Consider the following 15,752-nt stretch of genomic DNA (forward strand, 5'->3'; position numbering starts at 1 on the left):
ATGAAAAAAAAAAACAATGAAAATCACAATGCAATATATTGAATCTTATAACATTATGTTTTACAGAAAAATTTATTATATAATTTATTAAAAAATAAAACAGTTAACTAATTTTTTACTATCATACAAAAGTTATAAAATACATTTTTACTATATTATTGATAAAACTCAGTTCTAATCGTGTAAACAAACTGTTTTAAAACTAATAACTTCATATAATATTTTCTTGAAAAATTGGGAATAATATTTAGCTAAAACCTAAATCATAATTCTTATTGTTTACAAAAAAAAAGTGAACTTTATATTGCACTTTAGTTTATAAACTGTAGATATTATTGCATACACAAATTTTCTTTTTAATTATGCTCACAATTAAAAAAAAAGAAGAATCAAAATAAATCTTATGAAACTATAACCATTATATTTATATATAAAAACACTGTAAAATAAAAAATACAAAAATATACATATTGTAAAAATAATATTTCAATAAATTTTGATAGCAGTACAAAATGAAAATTTAAATATTCAACAAATTAAGACAATAATGAAAAACATAACAGATCAGTAATGAGAATCTAAGAACACTTATTTTACTAAATAAATGGTCATCAATATACATCTTTTTTCATTATCTATTGAAACATGTTTTATGATACATGATAAAGCAAAGAATCTCAAAATAAGGTTTCGGTTTTTAACAGAAAGCAATAAAGTGCTTTTTAAATGTAAAAAAAGAACCATTAAAAACTCTTGTTGAGTAATGTGAAAAATTATTGTAGTAACTGTCGGATAGTCAAGAAAAGCATTTATAGTACGTTAAAATTTATAAAAATATTAAATGATAACGTTAATATTTTAACATCTGATACATATGTTTGACAGACATATGCATTTCTGGCCAGGATTGGTACTTTTCACTTGCTACAAAATTCAACTCTCAAAGCAACTGCCAACGAATATTAGGCTTAAAAAAATAAGCTTAAATTGTATTAGAAAATAAGTAAAGATGATAAATCCAATCCTACCATATAAGTACCAATAATAAATTGAAATAACTTATATGGAAAAAATAATTTTAGAAAAAAAAACAGAACAAATACTGAATTCTAAGATACAACATAATATTCATTTTGTAAACATTCACCGGTACAATTTTGGTGTTAAAACACCATTAAAAAATAAACATATGAAAATTTAAGAACTCGCTTACAATGAGTTGAGAGTACAATCAATTACTCAAATAACATTATTGATAGATCTATTTAATTTACAGTGTATGAAGTTTTCTAAACACCTATATTTGATATCAACTCTCATCAAATTAAGCTATCAGATAACACTGCATAACATTTTACATGTATTGAGAATAAACACATAGAGAATTAAATAAATAAAATTTTATCATCTTCTTTTTACCACTATATTTTCAAAACAACTATTAAAATATCCATTAAATCATTACCATTCATAAATAAATAAGAACTGAAAAAAATTTTATGTAATGAACGTTAAACAATTTAATGAATTTGATAAAATTTATACTAAAAAACAATAAGCTACACAAGAATATTTTAAATCTCATCTACAATTTTACTTAAAATAACGTGTGATCAATTGACAGAAAAAACTGTAATCAAAATATGACGAAAGTTAATGCTTACAATTATGAGTGTTAATATAATATTTGGGTCATTCTCCACCAAAAAAGGAAAGATTTTAGTCCTGACAAAGTTTTCATTTATTCCTTATGTTTACTAGTGAGATTAACTAAGAGTACCTCAAAATGTGCAGTTTTTTAATTAAACATTATTTGATTCCCAATTTAATTTTTCACTTTTTCAAAAATTATAAATCTCATCTCCATCGTCTGCCCGTACCTCCTGTATATCTTCTTTCTTTTGAAATACTGAATTTCATATTTTTAGAATCACAAATACATTAATAACTAAAGGAAATGTAGATAATTCTTTATAAATTACTTTAAGATTGCAATACTTATTATTAAGTCTAATTTATTACTACGATTCATTACTCTGAGGAGATTTCTCACCTCCATGAACATGAGGTTCCAGCATTGTCTCACAGATAGCATCACAAGCTTCCACTTCCTGTATAAACAAGAAAAGGCAGCTATGCTGTTAAGTGAAGAAATTCTTTTGATCATTGAACTTTATCTTCTATGCTCCTAGGTGTTGAAGGTAAGTCCTATAATTTATTAAATTATTTTGCTAAGGATTACAATTATACTTGGTGCAAAGCCAACTCTGTGATGATGCTGCCAATACCCTAACCTTAAATTTTTTCACATTATTCAACAAAAAGTGAAAAAATCATAACTCTTATTACCCATACAATTCTTGGAGGTAAGGGAGAGTAATGAAGTAGAGACTACTAAATTTAAAAGCTAAGTTTAAATACACTTATATTTTTAATGTTCTAATTATATAATGTTTTGTGCGTGTGTGTAAATATATAAACCTAAATCACTTTAAACTGTTATATTAATTGTAACCTACAATTTATATACAATAATTCACCATGCTAAAACTTTTTGAACAAAAATTAATCTTTAATGTTATTTATTTACGTAGAAAATTAAATTTGTTAAATAACCTCATTTTATTTGTTGGAAAATGGCAACGTGAACACACAATTAAAATTTAAGTTTCTTTTTAAAATGTAAACAGTTGGAATGTTGAACATTTTATGTTATGTGCTTATTTTCATTAATTTTTTTCTTAGAAATTACACTATTATAAAAACTAACAATCACAATTTTTTTACAGTTGCCACAATGGTCATTAAAAAAAGTAAAACCCTAATAAAGCTACATAAACCGTAAATTAAAAGTAAAAATAATGTACATGTAAATTAAGGGATGAAATAAAGAATGATCTAGTTAATTATGAGGAAGCTATAATACAAGAAAGGGAACAATATTATGCAAGACAACAAGGTATAAACTAGATAAGTTCAAGAGAGCAAAGAAAAATTACAAAGGTCTGGAGAGAAAAGGCAAAAATATTTTGAATTAAAAAAGAAAACTAAAATAGACAAAATGGTTGAAGAGAATATACTTCTATCAACACCACATTCACTTGAATTAAATATAGATAATTTATATTAACCTCCAAACAACAAAGTAATCTTGGGTAGAAATAGGCGATGAGAGGAATAGAAGGACACTATAAAAAAATTAAATAATTAAATTAAAAGATTAAAAGATAAAAAGAAGCAGAGAAAAAGAGTGCAACAGTATAAAAAACAATCACAAAGGCTAGAACAATAAAAAAAAATACCCTTCAAAAAAGGATAATTTCTTAAAGGTTAGCAAGTGTCGCCTACTGTAAAAAAACAAGCTATTGTTTGGTGAAGTCATAAGAAAGCAATTGACAGAAAATTTAAAAGAAAAACCACAGTGTAGGAAAGTTATATAAGTATAGCTTATAAAGTACATAACTTTCCTAAGGCAGCGAAAAAATACAGACTTTTATTCGCAATCAGTAAAATGTTATCACATAAAATGATAAAACGTGAAATCCAAGATGGTGTAAATAAAATTAGAAGTACAGTGCCTGCAAGTAACAACAAAATAAGTCATGAAATTGTGCTTGTGTAAAAATATGAGCACAATGTTGTCATTCTGCAAATTACGTCGATTTTGGATTGTATCACCTAGGCAGAGATATCTGATTGGACATCAGAACATATCTCTTCTTACTGGCAAACTTTACCACAATAAAGCAATTGAGCAGAATTCCTTACATGAAGTACTTAAATCTTTGTGTTGTAACAACAGTCATTTATAAGAATGTTTAATAAGAATTTGCAATTTATGCAAGAACAAAAAAATCACAAGACTCACATGTTAAGAAACTCAAGTTATAAGTTACAAACAATGGGCGTTCAAAAAATTGATATTATAGTAAAAGGAAACTTGAAAGTATAAGAAATAAAGTAAGGGGAAAATTTGACAATCCAAGTTGAATAATGATCAAGCAGTATTCTTTACTAGCTGACTAGTACTATGTAGAATAGTTTTTTTTATTTGTGTAACTTTAGGAAGAAAATGTTATTGTTTTAAATATTCTTTAAATCTGAGGGAGTTTAAGTAAATATAATAATATTTTTACTGCAAGAGGTTTTTTTTTAAACTTTTAATAAAGGTCAGATATTTACAACTGTTCTTAATATTTATTTCTATTTATATGCTAACTTCATTATACCATTTTTTCATATCTGTAACAAAACATTTTCTAAAAATATTTTTAAATTTTAATTTTCAAGACCAACATTCAGTACTGCATAAATTAAAATGTACCTTATTTAACAAATTAAAAATTTAGAGAAATTATATAAAAGACTGAATTTCCCTTTTTTTGGAGAATGACCTATTTCTCAAAGAACTAAAAATCATCTTAACGCATACTTAATAAAATTACAAAATATAATATATATATTTTTTAAGGCTACTAATACAATATCATTAAAATAAATTACTACATGTTCAAATACTCTGCAGATGAAAGATCGCTTACTAATAAAGAAGGGCACCACACCCAATAGTCTCTTGTTCTATTTTAATGATTAACAAGATTTCTGTAAATTACATATTTTATTTAAAGTGAATAATTTTATTTTGTATAATAAAGGATGATATATAAGTTATTTTCAAGTTCACAACTAGGTTAGATTGTAGCTTCAAAATTAAATAACTTTACCATTTTTGAGTGTATAAACTAACACCAGAGAATTAGTATGAAAAAAAGTTGGCGATGTCAGTAAAATCAGTAATATTGATTGGAACAATTCATAGAAGAATTATGACCATGCTTATACAGAATACCATGAGAAGGAAAAACAGGGTTAGATTTAATAATAGGAGCAGTCAAAATCTATTTTCAAAGAAGAACCAGTTAGTTTGTACTGTACACACACTTTCTAAACATATACAAAAAAAAATTATTTTTAACGAGCAATCAAAGATGAGGTTATCACTGGCTGAGAATTAAACAGTAAAATGCTATTACTTGCACAGTTTTAGTTTCATTTTTTTATATTCTACTCAAAGTTACTAGTGAATGCAAATTACTAGTATTCATAAGTTTTACTGATTAAGAAATATTCCTTGAGGATATATACAGTTATTTCCTTGATAAATATTCCTAAAGACTCACCATACATCTTAGGGTAGTTGTAAAACAGCTCTAAGTAGAAAACTATACCTCTGAACTAAAACTATAAACTATTTATATTTCATAAATATGGTTTAAAACTACCAATGCTAGGGATTTTGTTTGTGGTATAGAATTTATTTTTAAATAAAAATATTTTCTTCTTTCTTAATATACTAATCTTGGCCCAACTTAAAAGAGTGATATTTCAGCTTCATTATTAACAATTATTACTACCAGTAACATATCTCCAATATTAACAATTATTTAAAGAAAATGGAACTTGTTCAACTGATATGATTATATGAAAATAAAATTATCAAATAAACAAGATTGAAATTTAAATCCCATAAAAACAGAATGTAAAGTACAAAAATATATAGAACACTATTCTTCAACTAAGAAAATGTTTTAAAACAGTCTTCAGGAATAAGCAACATAAAATCATCTAATACGAAATGATGTAGCAAAAAGACCATTTACATATTTTAAATGATAGGCAAAAGTGAGCATATATAGTTTACCAGTAATAAAATAATGAAAGTTAAAAAACCAACTGCATAATTCAAATATGACTAAGATTCAGTAAGTGAAAGTGAATATAACTGTGGATTTAAACAGGGGTGATACGATGAGGAAACCATAGCTGGAACCCCCCCTCCTGCACTGGGATTTCCATAAATTTTTTTTTTTAACAAAAGAGAAAGACATTAAAAAAAAATAATAATTTCCCTTGCTTGATGGTTGGATGTTTACTGGTATACATTCTATCATAAAGTGATTTGAGAGAATGCAACAGGTTTTAAAAAGTAAATAAAAATGAAAATGTGAAGTGAAGTAGTAATGAATAAGTCACTTCATTAAAAGTTTAGTTCCTACGGCCTCTATCACTCTTTACAGGAAAATTATTGTTAATATTAACAGTAAAAAAATATTTTATTTTTCTTAACAATGAATTTTTGAATATCATATTTAAAGCAATGCATGTACATGGTAAGCTTCAACTATTTCAACTAAATATGGGAGTATATGTTTGAGGACAATAGTTATTTGTTTCTTTGTATTCTGTTTAAATAAGGATTAAAATGTATTTTACTTAAAAATTCATTCTCTGATGGTATTCTTCCAAATAAATTGTTACTAAAAACATTTAAATTTTAATACTTAGAATGAGAAACACTCAATTTGACAACTGTCTTTAACGAAACCAACAAGTTCATACATATTTTCATAACAGTAACAAATTAATGTAGTAAGAAAACTGGATGAATTTATACCAGATCAAATATAAAATACAATCATAACAAATATATAAAAAACAGGCAATATGTATATATTTCATACAAGGAAATTGCAGAATGGTGAATAATTTAAAAATATAGTATGTGGATTTACTTCATAAGGAAAACATATTTTCAGTGAATATTATAAAAATATGTTGAAGTCACTAAATTAAAATAAACAAACATACAGTAAATTTTACCTAATTAATATTGTTTAATTTTTGTTATCAAAAGAGATTATACACTTACCACGTAATTATTAGATTTTATGCTTGATGTCTACGTTATGGTTAAGCATTATGAGCGATGAAAATGCCAGACATGCCAAAAATTGAATTCAACATAACTCATCATTTAGCTAGTACAACATTAGACCAACAGCCATTCAGGAAACATGAGATAAACAAAGTTAAGAGTTATTCGTATAAATGTTTGAGGTATTGAGATAAAGTAAATGACTAAGAAATCACTTCTGAAAGGGGTATTTATTTTACACTAACTATGAAACAAAATACCTATCATAAGTTTGGTGGAGATAAAACTTTGGTAATGTCTGTCAGCAAAAGTAAACATATTTAGGTTATAATAAATTTATAAAATAATTTACACCATGGAATAATGGTTTTTTTCTCAATTCATTTCTACTGAAATTTCTACTGTATATATATATACAAAAATTATATTAGGCTATATTAATCAATAACATAAATCCAAATAAAGAGTGAATAATAACATAGTAAATTTGTTGTTTGCTTATAGTAAATTATTTGACATAGTATAGATCTCTACACACTTCTTTAAAATTAAACATTAATAAATTATAAAAATTATCTACTGTAGTTCAGCCAATTAATAATTGACAAAAATATAATTGTTTTGAGTTATAAACATGATAAATATATACAATAAACTTCATTTAAAAAATACACTAACATAATGCAAAATAGAAAATACTACATTTTCCACAAACCTTTCACTTTACTTTCCTTCACAAGTTACGGCTATAAAACTTATTTTAAGCGCATGCAACTGCCAATAACAAAATTACATCATAAATGACACAGAATATTACATAAAGAATATTGTTGATGGAATATAATCAGTTAAAGATAAACAAAATAACGTGCTGAAACTTATTACTTTTAAAAAAATATTAAATTTACATTTTCTTTGGGCTACTTATAAATGTTTAAATACTTTACAGATGCAAAGATTAATAGCTTATAAAAAAAACCAAAATACAGAATATATCCAAACAGTAAGTTCAGCATTCATTAATGACATAACCTTAAAACAGTAGCAGAGGTGTTCAATATATATTTAATGCTTATTATTATATCAATGTTTCTGTAACAACTCTTCTTTTTCTTTTCAAACGTTTAAAAGTCACGCTTTTAAATGTATATCTTTGCTATTAGCCTACAATAAATAATTATTCAAATAATTCAGATACAGCACTAACTCAATCGCACAAAAATTCTTACAATTCTATACCAATTAATTCTTAAATGAAAACAAAATAAAATTTCAATCATCCATGCATTCTTCATAAAAAGCTTGACCTCATAAAAAGTAATCTGCTTGAGGTTTTTTAGAAGGAATTCCTCGACTTTCTTGTGGAGCAGCTTCAAATATAGTAAAATCACGTTGTAAGTTTTCATTCAACTCCAATATTGCAGCTACATTACCACAACGATAGCAATAATTAGGTGCTGACCATACAGTTAGTACGGTTTCATCAAAATGCCATTTATAACCTTCCATTACAAGCTGATGTGCTCGACATATCATATCAATGTCATTGGCTGCATTAAACTGTGAAACTACATCTGAGCCGAACAAATACCCTGCTCCTCTAGGACTTACACCCCAACCTTGGGCATCTTCTGGATCAGACCACAGAAGATCGCACATTGGACCATCATGCGGGACTTCCTGCTTTCTGTCAATTGTCCGGATCTGATCAAGTGTTTGAATTGAAGGTGACAATCCACCATGTACACCAAATATTTTGCCATCAATTATAGCAGAGAGGCTTAAATAATCAAATATTTCTGTACAGTAACGCCAGACAGTAATACTTCCATATTTTCGTAAACATTCATCATAAAAACCATAAACCTGAGTTATCTGACGCGACTCATGATTACCTCGAATCAAGGTAATCCTATCAGGATATCGAACTTTCAGTGCTAAAAGCAGGAGAAAAGTTTCAACGCTATAAAATCCTCTATCAACAAAATCGCCCATGAAGAGGTAATTTGTTTCGGGTACATCCCCTCCTACTTTAAATAATTCCTTTAAATCGTAAAACTGACCATGAATATCTCCACAGACTGTAACAGGAGAATCTACTCTTTGAACGTTGCTCTCTTCTACTAAAATTTCTCTAGCTTTAGCACACAAAGCTTTTACTTCAGATTCTTTAATAATTTCACATTTTTTTAATTGCTCAATCTGTCTATCTAAATTATTTGTATCCACCATTTTAACAGTTTTTAGATTCAATAACAGAATAATTACTAATAGATAACACCAGCAAAGCTAGCCGTTTAACCTAGCCTAACAATTTTTAGGCCATTAAAATACATATAAACTAAATACCGTAACGGTCACCGAACACTTAACGTAAGATAAAAACTTTAATAACTGAGTACACTTTTAGCTTCAAATATAAAAAACTGTATATTTCCTGAATTATTACTAACAAAAATACTTACACTTCAAACAAATAACAATATACAACGATTCTGATTAGTGATTCATTACGAATTATGAACACCTATGCCAACATCCAAAATTTATACAAACGGATTTCAAGTAAAAATGACTACCGCATCAGATACCTTTAAAAATATAATACATGCAACGTTTAAATAAGATAAGTTAACTATGCAAAATGCATGATGTAATTATTTTTCTTTAGGATAATATTAATAAATAATATTCATGAGACTGAAAATACCAGTTTAATATAGTGTTGTATAGCTGCGAAGTTAAAACAATTCATCAGTAAATTAAGCACCGATACATTTTTTATTCATAAAATTATTAAAGTTATTTAATGAAGCTTTAATATAATTGAGCTGAAGTTAAAAATTTACGAAATATCTGTTTTTGAGAATAATTGTATTGCCATTGGTAGAGCTGCTATTATGTTATATCCGGTTAGGATCTTTTCCTTTCGGCGTGTCCTCCGTTGGAATGCATATTCATAGTTCGCTTGTACATTTTTAAATTGTTACGATGCTATGAAAAGTTTTAAAGAAGAATTAGCTTGCTTTTAGCCGTATTTTTTACTACATAATGACAGATTTAGTTGAATGTTCCTGGTAAGTTTTTAACTATTCCTAGCGGTTTCACGCAATATATTTACATAGCTTTTTGTTTAGATATATTCAATTAACATCTTTTATTTATTTATTTATGGGGTTGATCTATTTCATAATACAGTCATAATTTGCTTTGTTTTATGAGCTTAGTTTTATTTTATTCTTGCCTAAGATACCGGTGCACGTGTAGCATGTTGAAGCGTCGAGGTAGTTTAATGTAGATTCATATGAATTACGCATTACAACGCTCAATAGGGTTGATTGTTTTGTGATTTATGTAATTTTATTAATCATAGGATATTATAAGTAATGGACTTTTTTGTTTTAATTTGTGACTATTCATGATAGATTAAAGAAAAATCTATTACACTTCCCATTCTCGTTGGCGCTGTTAGTTTTTTGTTTAATCGCAGAATAAATTACTTACGTTACTGATTTATTATATGTATTTTTGTAGCAATTTAAAAAAATAAATTAAGACCCAGTTACAGAAATTGTTGATGTAGGCAAGATTTTGGCCGTAAACTCTAGCCTACTATGAAATAAACGTAAAAATAAATTCAATTCAAACTTTTCATCAGTGGCTTAAGATTTTGCCACAATGTTTTGTTTAATTTTGCTATCTTTTATATTTATGATTATATGAAAAATCAAATATTTGATGTATTTAAAACAATTTAGTTTTGCGAGTATTAAAACATGAGGATTCCTCCTAGTTCAGCATTTATGACTGATCTGCATCTGCTGATGTGAAATTACAAATTTTAGCGAATACTGCTGATCTCTCTGTAGTTACACTTTTATTAATGTTGCCAAAATGGCCATTATGGGATGTCAAAATGGCCATTAATAAAATCCCCGTTAATGATCTACAGGCGATAGCTGTAGAGTGTTGCTGTCCCGTGCAAAGTGTTTTTATGGATTTTATAAGTAGTTAATAATGTAATTGTAAGATACCATATTATGCAATACAAAACTCAGAAAAAAATTCTGGTTATTTAACAATCCTCTACTTTATACTACAGTCACTTTCTCCACCAAGAATTATGTTTTCCCTTAAAAACTCATCCCCTAAAATCACCCATGTATAGAGACTTAGATGTGTTTTATGATGTTATTCCTCTTTATATTATGAACATACTTATAAATACGATAATACGTAGAACTATCATTTAGAATGGAGATATATATTGATTCACAGACCTCCAAAGTGTTTCTGCAGCCACTGTCTCCATGCTTGGAGGAAGCTACAAAAATATTGTAAAAACATTGTTTGATATTCAAAAGTTTGTTTGTTCCTTTAAAAAATCATACAGTTGTAGTTGGTTGGACAGTAGTTGGCATGCTTGGCTCTGGATACCTATATCTAAGGTATCCCTTCCAATGAGGTGAAAACTATGCTTACAGAACTTAAGACTTAACCTTTTCCCATCACAATGATCTGCGGAACCTTTTCCTATCACAATGATCTGTTGTTGATTAGCGTTCCACAAGAATATGTTGGTATCTGATTGCCTGCCTCCCTTCATAGTCTTATGCTATCTTGTGAAAAAAATTACAGTATATAAAGAGATTTAACAGATTTTTACAAAAAAAAGTGTTACGATTGGATATTTTTTATGTCTGTAACAACAAAAAAATTGAAACGATACAAAAATTACGATAATTTAATTGCAGAATTTTTTTTGCGCATTTCTACCTCTGTTTTTGTTAGTAAAATTTTTTTTTGCTTTGTGTTTATGAAACCTAGTTTGCAGATTTTAAAAATAATACTTTAGTGTACTCAAAATTAATTTTGTTACATAACCCAATCTTGTAATTTTTACTCAAGTTACGTTTACAAATTGTTTTTTTCAAATTTTGGGCCCAAAATAAATAATGAAGGGCTTAAGGTAACAGACCTGCTTTTTACCTTTTAACTCTTAGGTTCTAGTAGTGCTAATAAAAAAAAAACTGACCGTTACTGAGTGTCCATTAAAAAAAAAATGACCACCGAATCATAAGATTTTGAAAATCTCATTTTTGGGGCCAAAAAACCTCATGTGGGATAGGTAGCAAAAATCTGAAATGTTTACAGCAGTAAGTTCATTTTATGTCACTTGCAGAACAATAAATAATTACAAAATAATTCAAATACATTAATAAGTTGTTCTAATTCATTTTTACTTTATTTTACTCCTACTAATAGAAGTTTAGAAGTTATGAATAAATCTTGCACTTTTTGGATAACAAACTTAACATAACTTAGTGCTCTTAACATTTTTTTTTTATAAAGTAGAACTGATAAGTCCTCATTCATATTTGGTGTAATGTTGTATCCTCTTCCAGTAGTTGATAAGAAAGCTCTGAAGGCATGAGAATCTTTACAATATTTTCCAGTTGATCCCATGTTTGATTATCCCTCAATGATGTCTTGATTGAAGTTCCAGGACCCTGTGAATGGGTAAAGTGTGTTTGATATATCTCTTAATTTTCTTCATGTATTTTGACTTGTATGATATCCGCCTAAACATCACTTGTCAACATATATGCAGGAGACATGACATAATTTTTGCTTTTTGGCTTTTGGTAAACCTATAAATCAATCAGAAACACTAATGTCTTTTTGTATTGATACTAACATAAATGTTTATGATTCAGAGGTTGTCTGGATTTTCAGAATACATTTTTGGCTTGTTGGAACATAACTGTGAAAAGTTCTTATCTCTGGGACTATTGTGATTACCTGATAACAAAAACTGAGGTATTCTTCAGTCTCTTGAACATCTTTATTCGAGCAGAAAATAATGTTATATTTTTAAAATTGTCTGCAATAATTTTACATTTCAGAAGGTGTAACAATTTGATTGTTGACTGTCCTTTGAAGGCTTGCTTTAGTCACAGTCCTTTTTTTGCAGTTTCACTAATATTATCACATTGTCCTTTTCCATGGTATGAGCCAAAAAAGTGCCTTTCAGCTGTGATTTCAAAATCTTGATGTTTACGCAAATTTATGAATTTTTTTTTATTTTTATACTGAGCTGAGGAGCCATCAGAAAAATAAAAAAATTGTTTACTTGTTTTATTAGTGTTTTTACTTAACTTTCTTTTGGAAGCAGAAGAACGATGTAGTATTATGCTTAAAGTACTCTCCAATAACAGTAGCTTTACTTTTGTAATTTTGTCTTTTTTTTAAATATGAGAAATGAAGGTTTTTGACCACTGATATGACGAGTTTATCCTGTATCACGAAAGGAAAATTTTTAGAGAAGTTTCCAATTACAATACACTCGCACTCCAACAAGTTTCCTTTTTAATGTTGAGGAAATGTTGAAGAATTTGAGTAGTTACTTCATAACAGTCAACAGAAATCAGCTGCTTGAAGATAATTTCAGAATCAGTATCTCAGCCGTCCTGCAGTAATCTGAGCACTTCATTAATGTCTGGACATTTTTTGCATTGTGACATCATCCACATTTCATTTTCTCATACTATGTTTGAAAGGAGAATTTTTTAATCGAATTTGATTTTTAGAGCAGATATCATGAGTTTTATATTTTGGTTGGTGACACACACACAAACACAGTGAGTACTTCACCCACTAGCCAGAACACAAAATTTGGGTCTTATTATATCAACAAATTTTGAAAAACCAATTTTTAAATTGTTTTTCTTTGAAGGCAGTGTAAAATTCTTTTATGTTACATAAGATAAACCATTTTTAATATTAATCTTCTTCCAGTCAGCTTGTGTTACATAGACATAATCCTTCTTGCCGGGCATCATTCTGGTAAAAATCTTGGACACATTTAATAACGTTTTCATCAATTACATGACTGGGTTTCTTTTGCTTGTGCCAAAATTCCACAGCTTTTAACTAATTGAATATTACTTTTTTTCCCATCAGCATGTCTTGCAGTGACACAATCCTTCTTGCCTGGCATCATTCAGCTGTGCTCATCATTTTGGTAAAAATCTTGGACAGATTAATAACATTTTCATCAATTACATGACTGGGTTTCTTTTTGCCGATTTGTGATAAAATTACACTTTTTTAACTAATTTTTTGGTGATGGGTGGAATACTGATTAACACTAAACTGATTTTGAATGCTCCAGCTGCTTGGTAGTAAACTTAAAATATTATTTTTTCCTGGGTTGATATAACTGTTTTCATTTTATCCTTTATTTTAATTATTAATCTTCATATTCCTTATCTAAATTCAGCATAATTTTGTGGTACTAAACAGGTTTCTTCTGTAGAAATTCTTAAATCAAAGGAATTGTTTAATTTATTGGTAACTGATTCTGCTATTTTTGTAACTTTAGTTTTTAAAATTGGTTCCTTTGCGCTGCTTGATAATTTTTGAACCTTAATGTGGTGGAGGGGGGGGGTAATGCCAAGTGCTGAACAAGCCTTATTCACAGACTGCTGTAATACTTTGAGGCTCAAATCTGACATTCTGGTTCACTTTCTGTATTTTGTTTAAGCATTTTGTACACAGTGCTCTGCCTGGATTTAATTTTAAATTTGGATTGCTTGTTGAAAGTGTCAGATATTTCTTGAAGAGAATTCTTAACCGCTTTAGTGTGTGGTAGCTAAATGGATCAGAGCAATGTTTCCCATTAATATGAAAATATTTATCTAAACATTCAGTTTTATGAAAAGCACAGAAATTTTGGATTTCAGTACATCCACGTCTTAAAGATATCAATTTTATTTGCTGTTCAGTAAACTTAAAATATCATGAAATACTGAAAATCTATTAAGTCAATTTGTGTCTGCTACTATTTCAATTCGAATGCCAATTAATTCTCCATAATCGGTTATTATAAAATGCAAGGTTTCTTACAATAATATTACAGTTTGTATTAATTATAAAACTACAAATTGCACCTCACTTTGTCTTATCCCAGTTTCTCTACAGCTAAAATAAAAATTTCTCTAATTAATAAAATTAAAAATAACAGAGAAGTTCACTGCTGATAAAATTATTTAATAAACAAATGTACATTATCTAACCACAGTATTAACACTAGCAACAACACATCACAATGAAATCAAAACAGTAACTGAGCCTTCTACGATGTTTACATTCAGGATTACGCAAACATTAATGTTTAAGCATTTCTATTCACTTTTGTGTTTAAACATGAGTTTGTGTGCATGAGTCATTACTTCTAAGTAACAACTATCTAGAATATAAGCTGTCTCATTTTAGACATATCACAATATTTTTTAGTAGTAGTATTTTGTGTATAGTTTGTATATTTTAATAGTAGTAATGTTTTGTACATTATTATCTGGAAAAAAAATACGTGCTGTGAATTTTTTGGATATATTGTTCAAGGTTAGAAGGAATGGTGTTTTAAGTGGTTTTGATGGCTTTGTTACTCGTCAACCGCTTCAGTAAATTACACTTTACATGGTTTTAAAGTACATACTTCTGTAAAAATTTCAGATTTTTGCCACCTGTCCCACATGTGGTTTTGGGCCCTAAAAATAACATTTTCAATGATTTGGTGGCCATTTTTTTTAATGAAGAGCACTTTGTTACAGTCTATGTTTTTTTTATTTTTATAAGTACTACCTAAGAGTTAAAAGGTAAAAAACAGGCCTGTTACCCTAAGCCCTACATTATTTATTTTGGGTCAAAAATATGAAAAAACCGCTCTGTAAATGTAACTTCAGTGAAAATTGTTACATAAACAAAATAAATTTGGTTATGTAACAAAATGAATTTTGAGTACTCTATGATGTAAAATAAGAATGCTACAGCTCATGGAAAAGTTATGAAAATGGCAGTTTTTACCTGTTGGCAAGTTAGAAAATAGTCTATTACTCAAGAAAAATTATTTGTTAAAAATACAAAAAAAAATTTTTTTTGCCAGTACAGGGTGGGGGTAATAGTGATGCAATAAAAGTTTTGAAAATTTGTTGAATTAAAATGAAGAAATATACATACTCCCTACTTCCACATT

General features: G+C 27.8%; 2 protein-coding genes across 4 annotated transcripts in view; one reads left to right on the forward strand and one right to left on the reverse strand.

The window, feature by feature from the left end:
- On the reverse strand, positions 1-9,234 carry Pp4-19C (protein phosphatase 19C). Its single transcript, XM_075368887.1, has one exon. The coding sequence runs from the start codon at positions 8,945-8,947 to the stop codon at positions 8,024-8,026; it is 924 nt and encodes a 307-aa protein (XP_075225002.1). The 5' UTR covers positions 8,948-9,234; the 3' UTR covers positions 1-8,023.
- A 399-nt stretch (positions 9,235-9,633) lies between these two features.
- Positions 9,634-15,752, forward strand: part of Sf3b3 (splicing factor 3b subunit 3) — a 76,389-nt gene continuing 70,270 nt past the window's right edge. For all 3 annotated transcript variants that reach the window (XM_075368888.1, XM_075368890.1, XM_075368891.1), the window contains exon 1: positions 9,634-9,792. The gene's annotated coding sequence lies outside the window, so the exon portion shown is untranslated. The remainder of the gene's footprint in view (positions 9,793-15,752) is intronic.

The sequence above is a fragment of the Lycorma delicatula genome, chromosome 6, assembly GCF_047948215.1.
Source record: "Lycorma delicatula isolate Av1 chromosome 6, ASM4794821v1, whole genome shotgun sequence".
NCBI classification, from domain to species: Eukaryota; Metazoa; Arthropoda; class Insecta; order Hemiptera; family Fulgoridae; genus Lycorma; species Lycorma delicatula.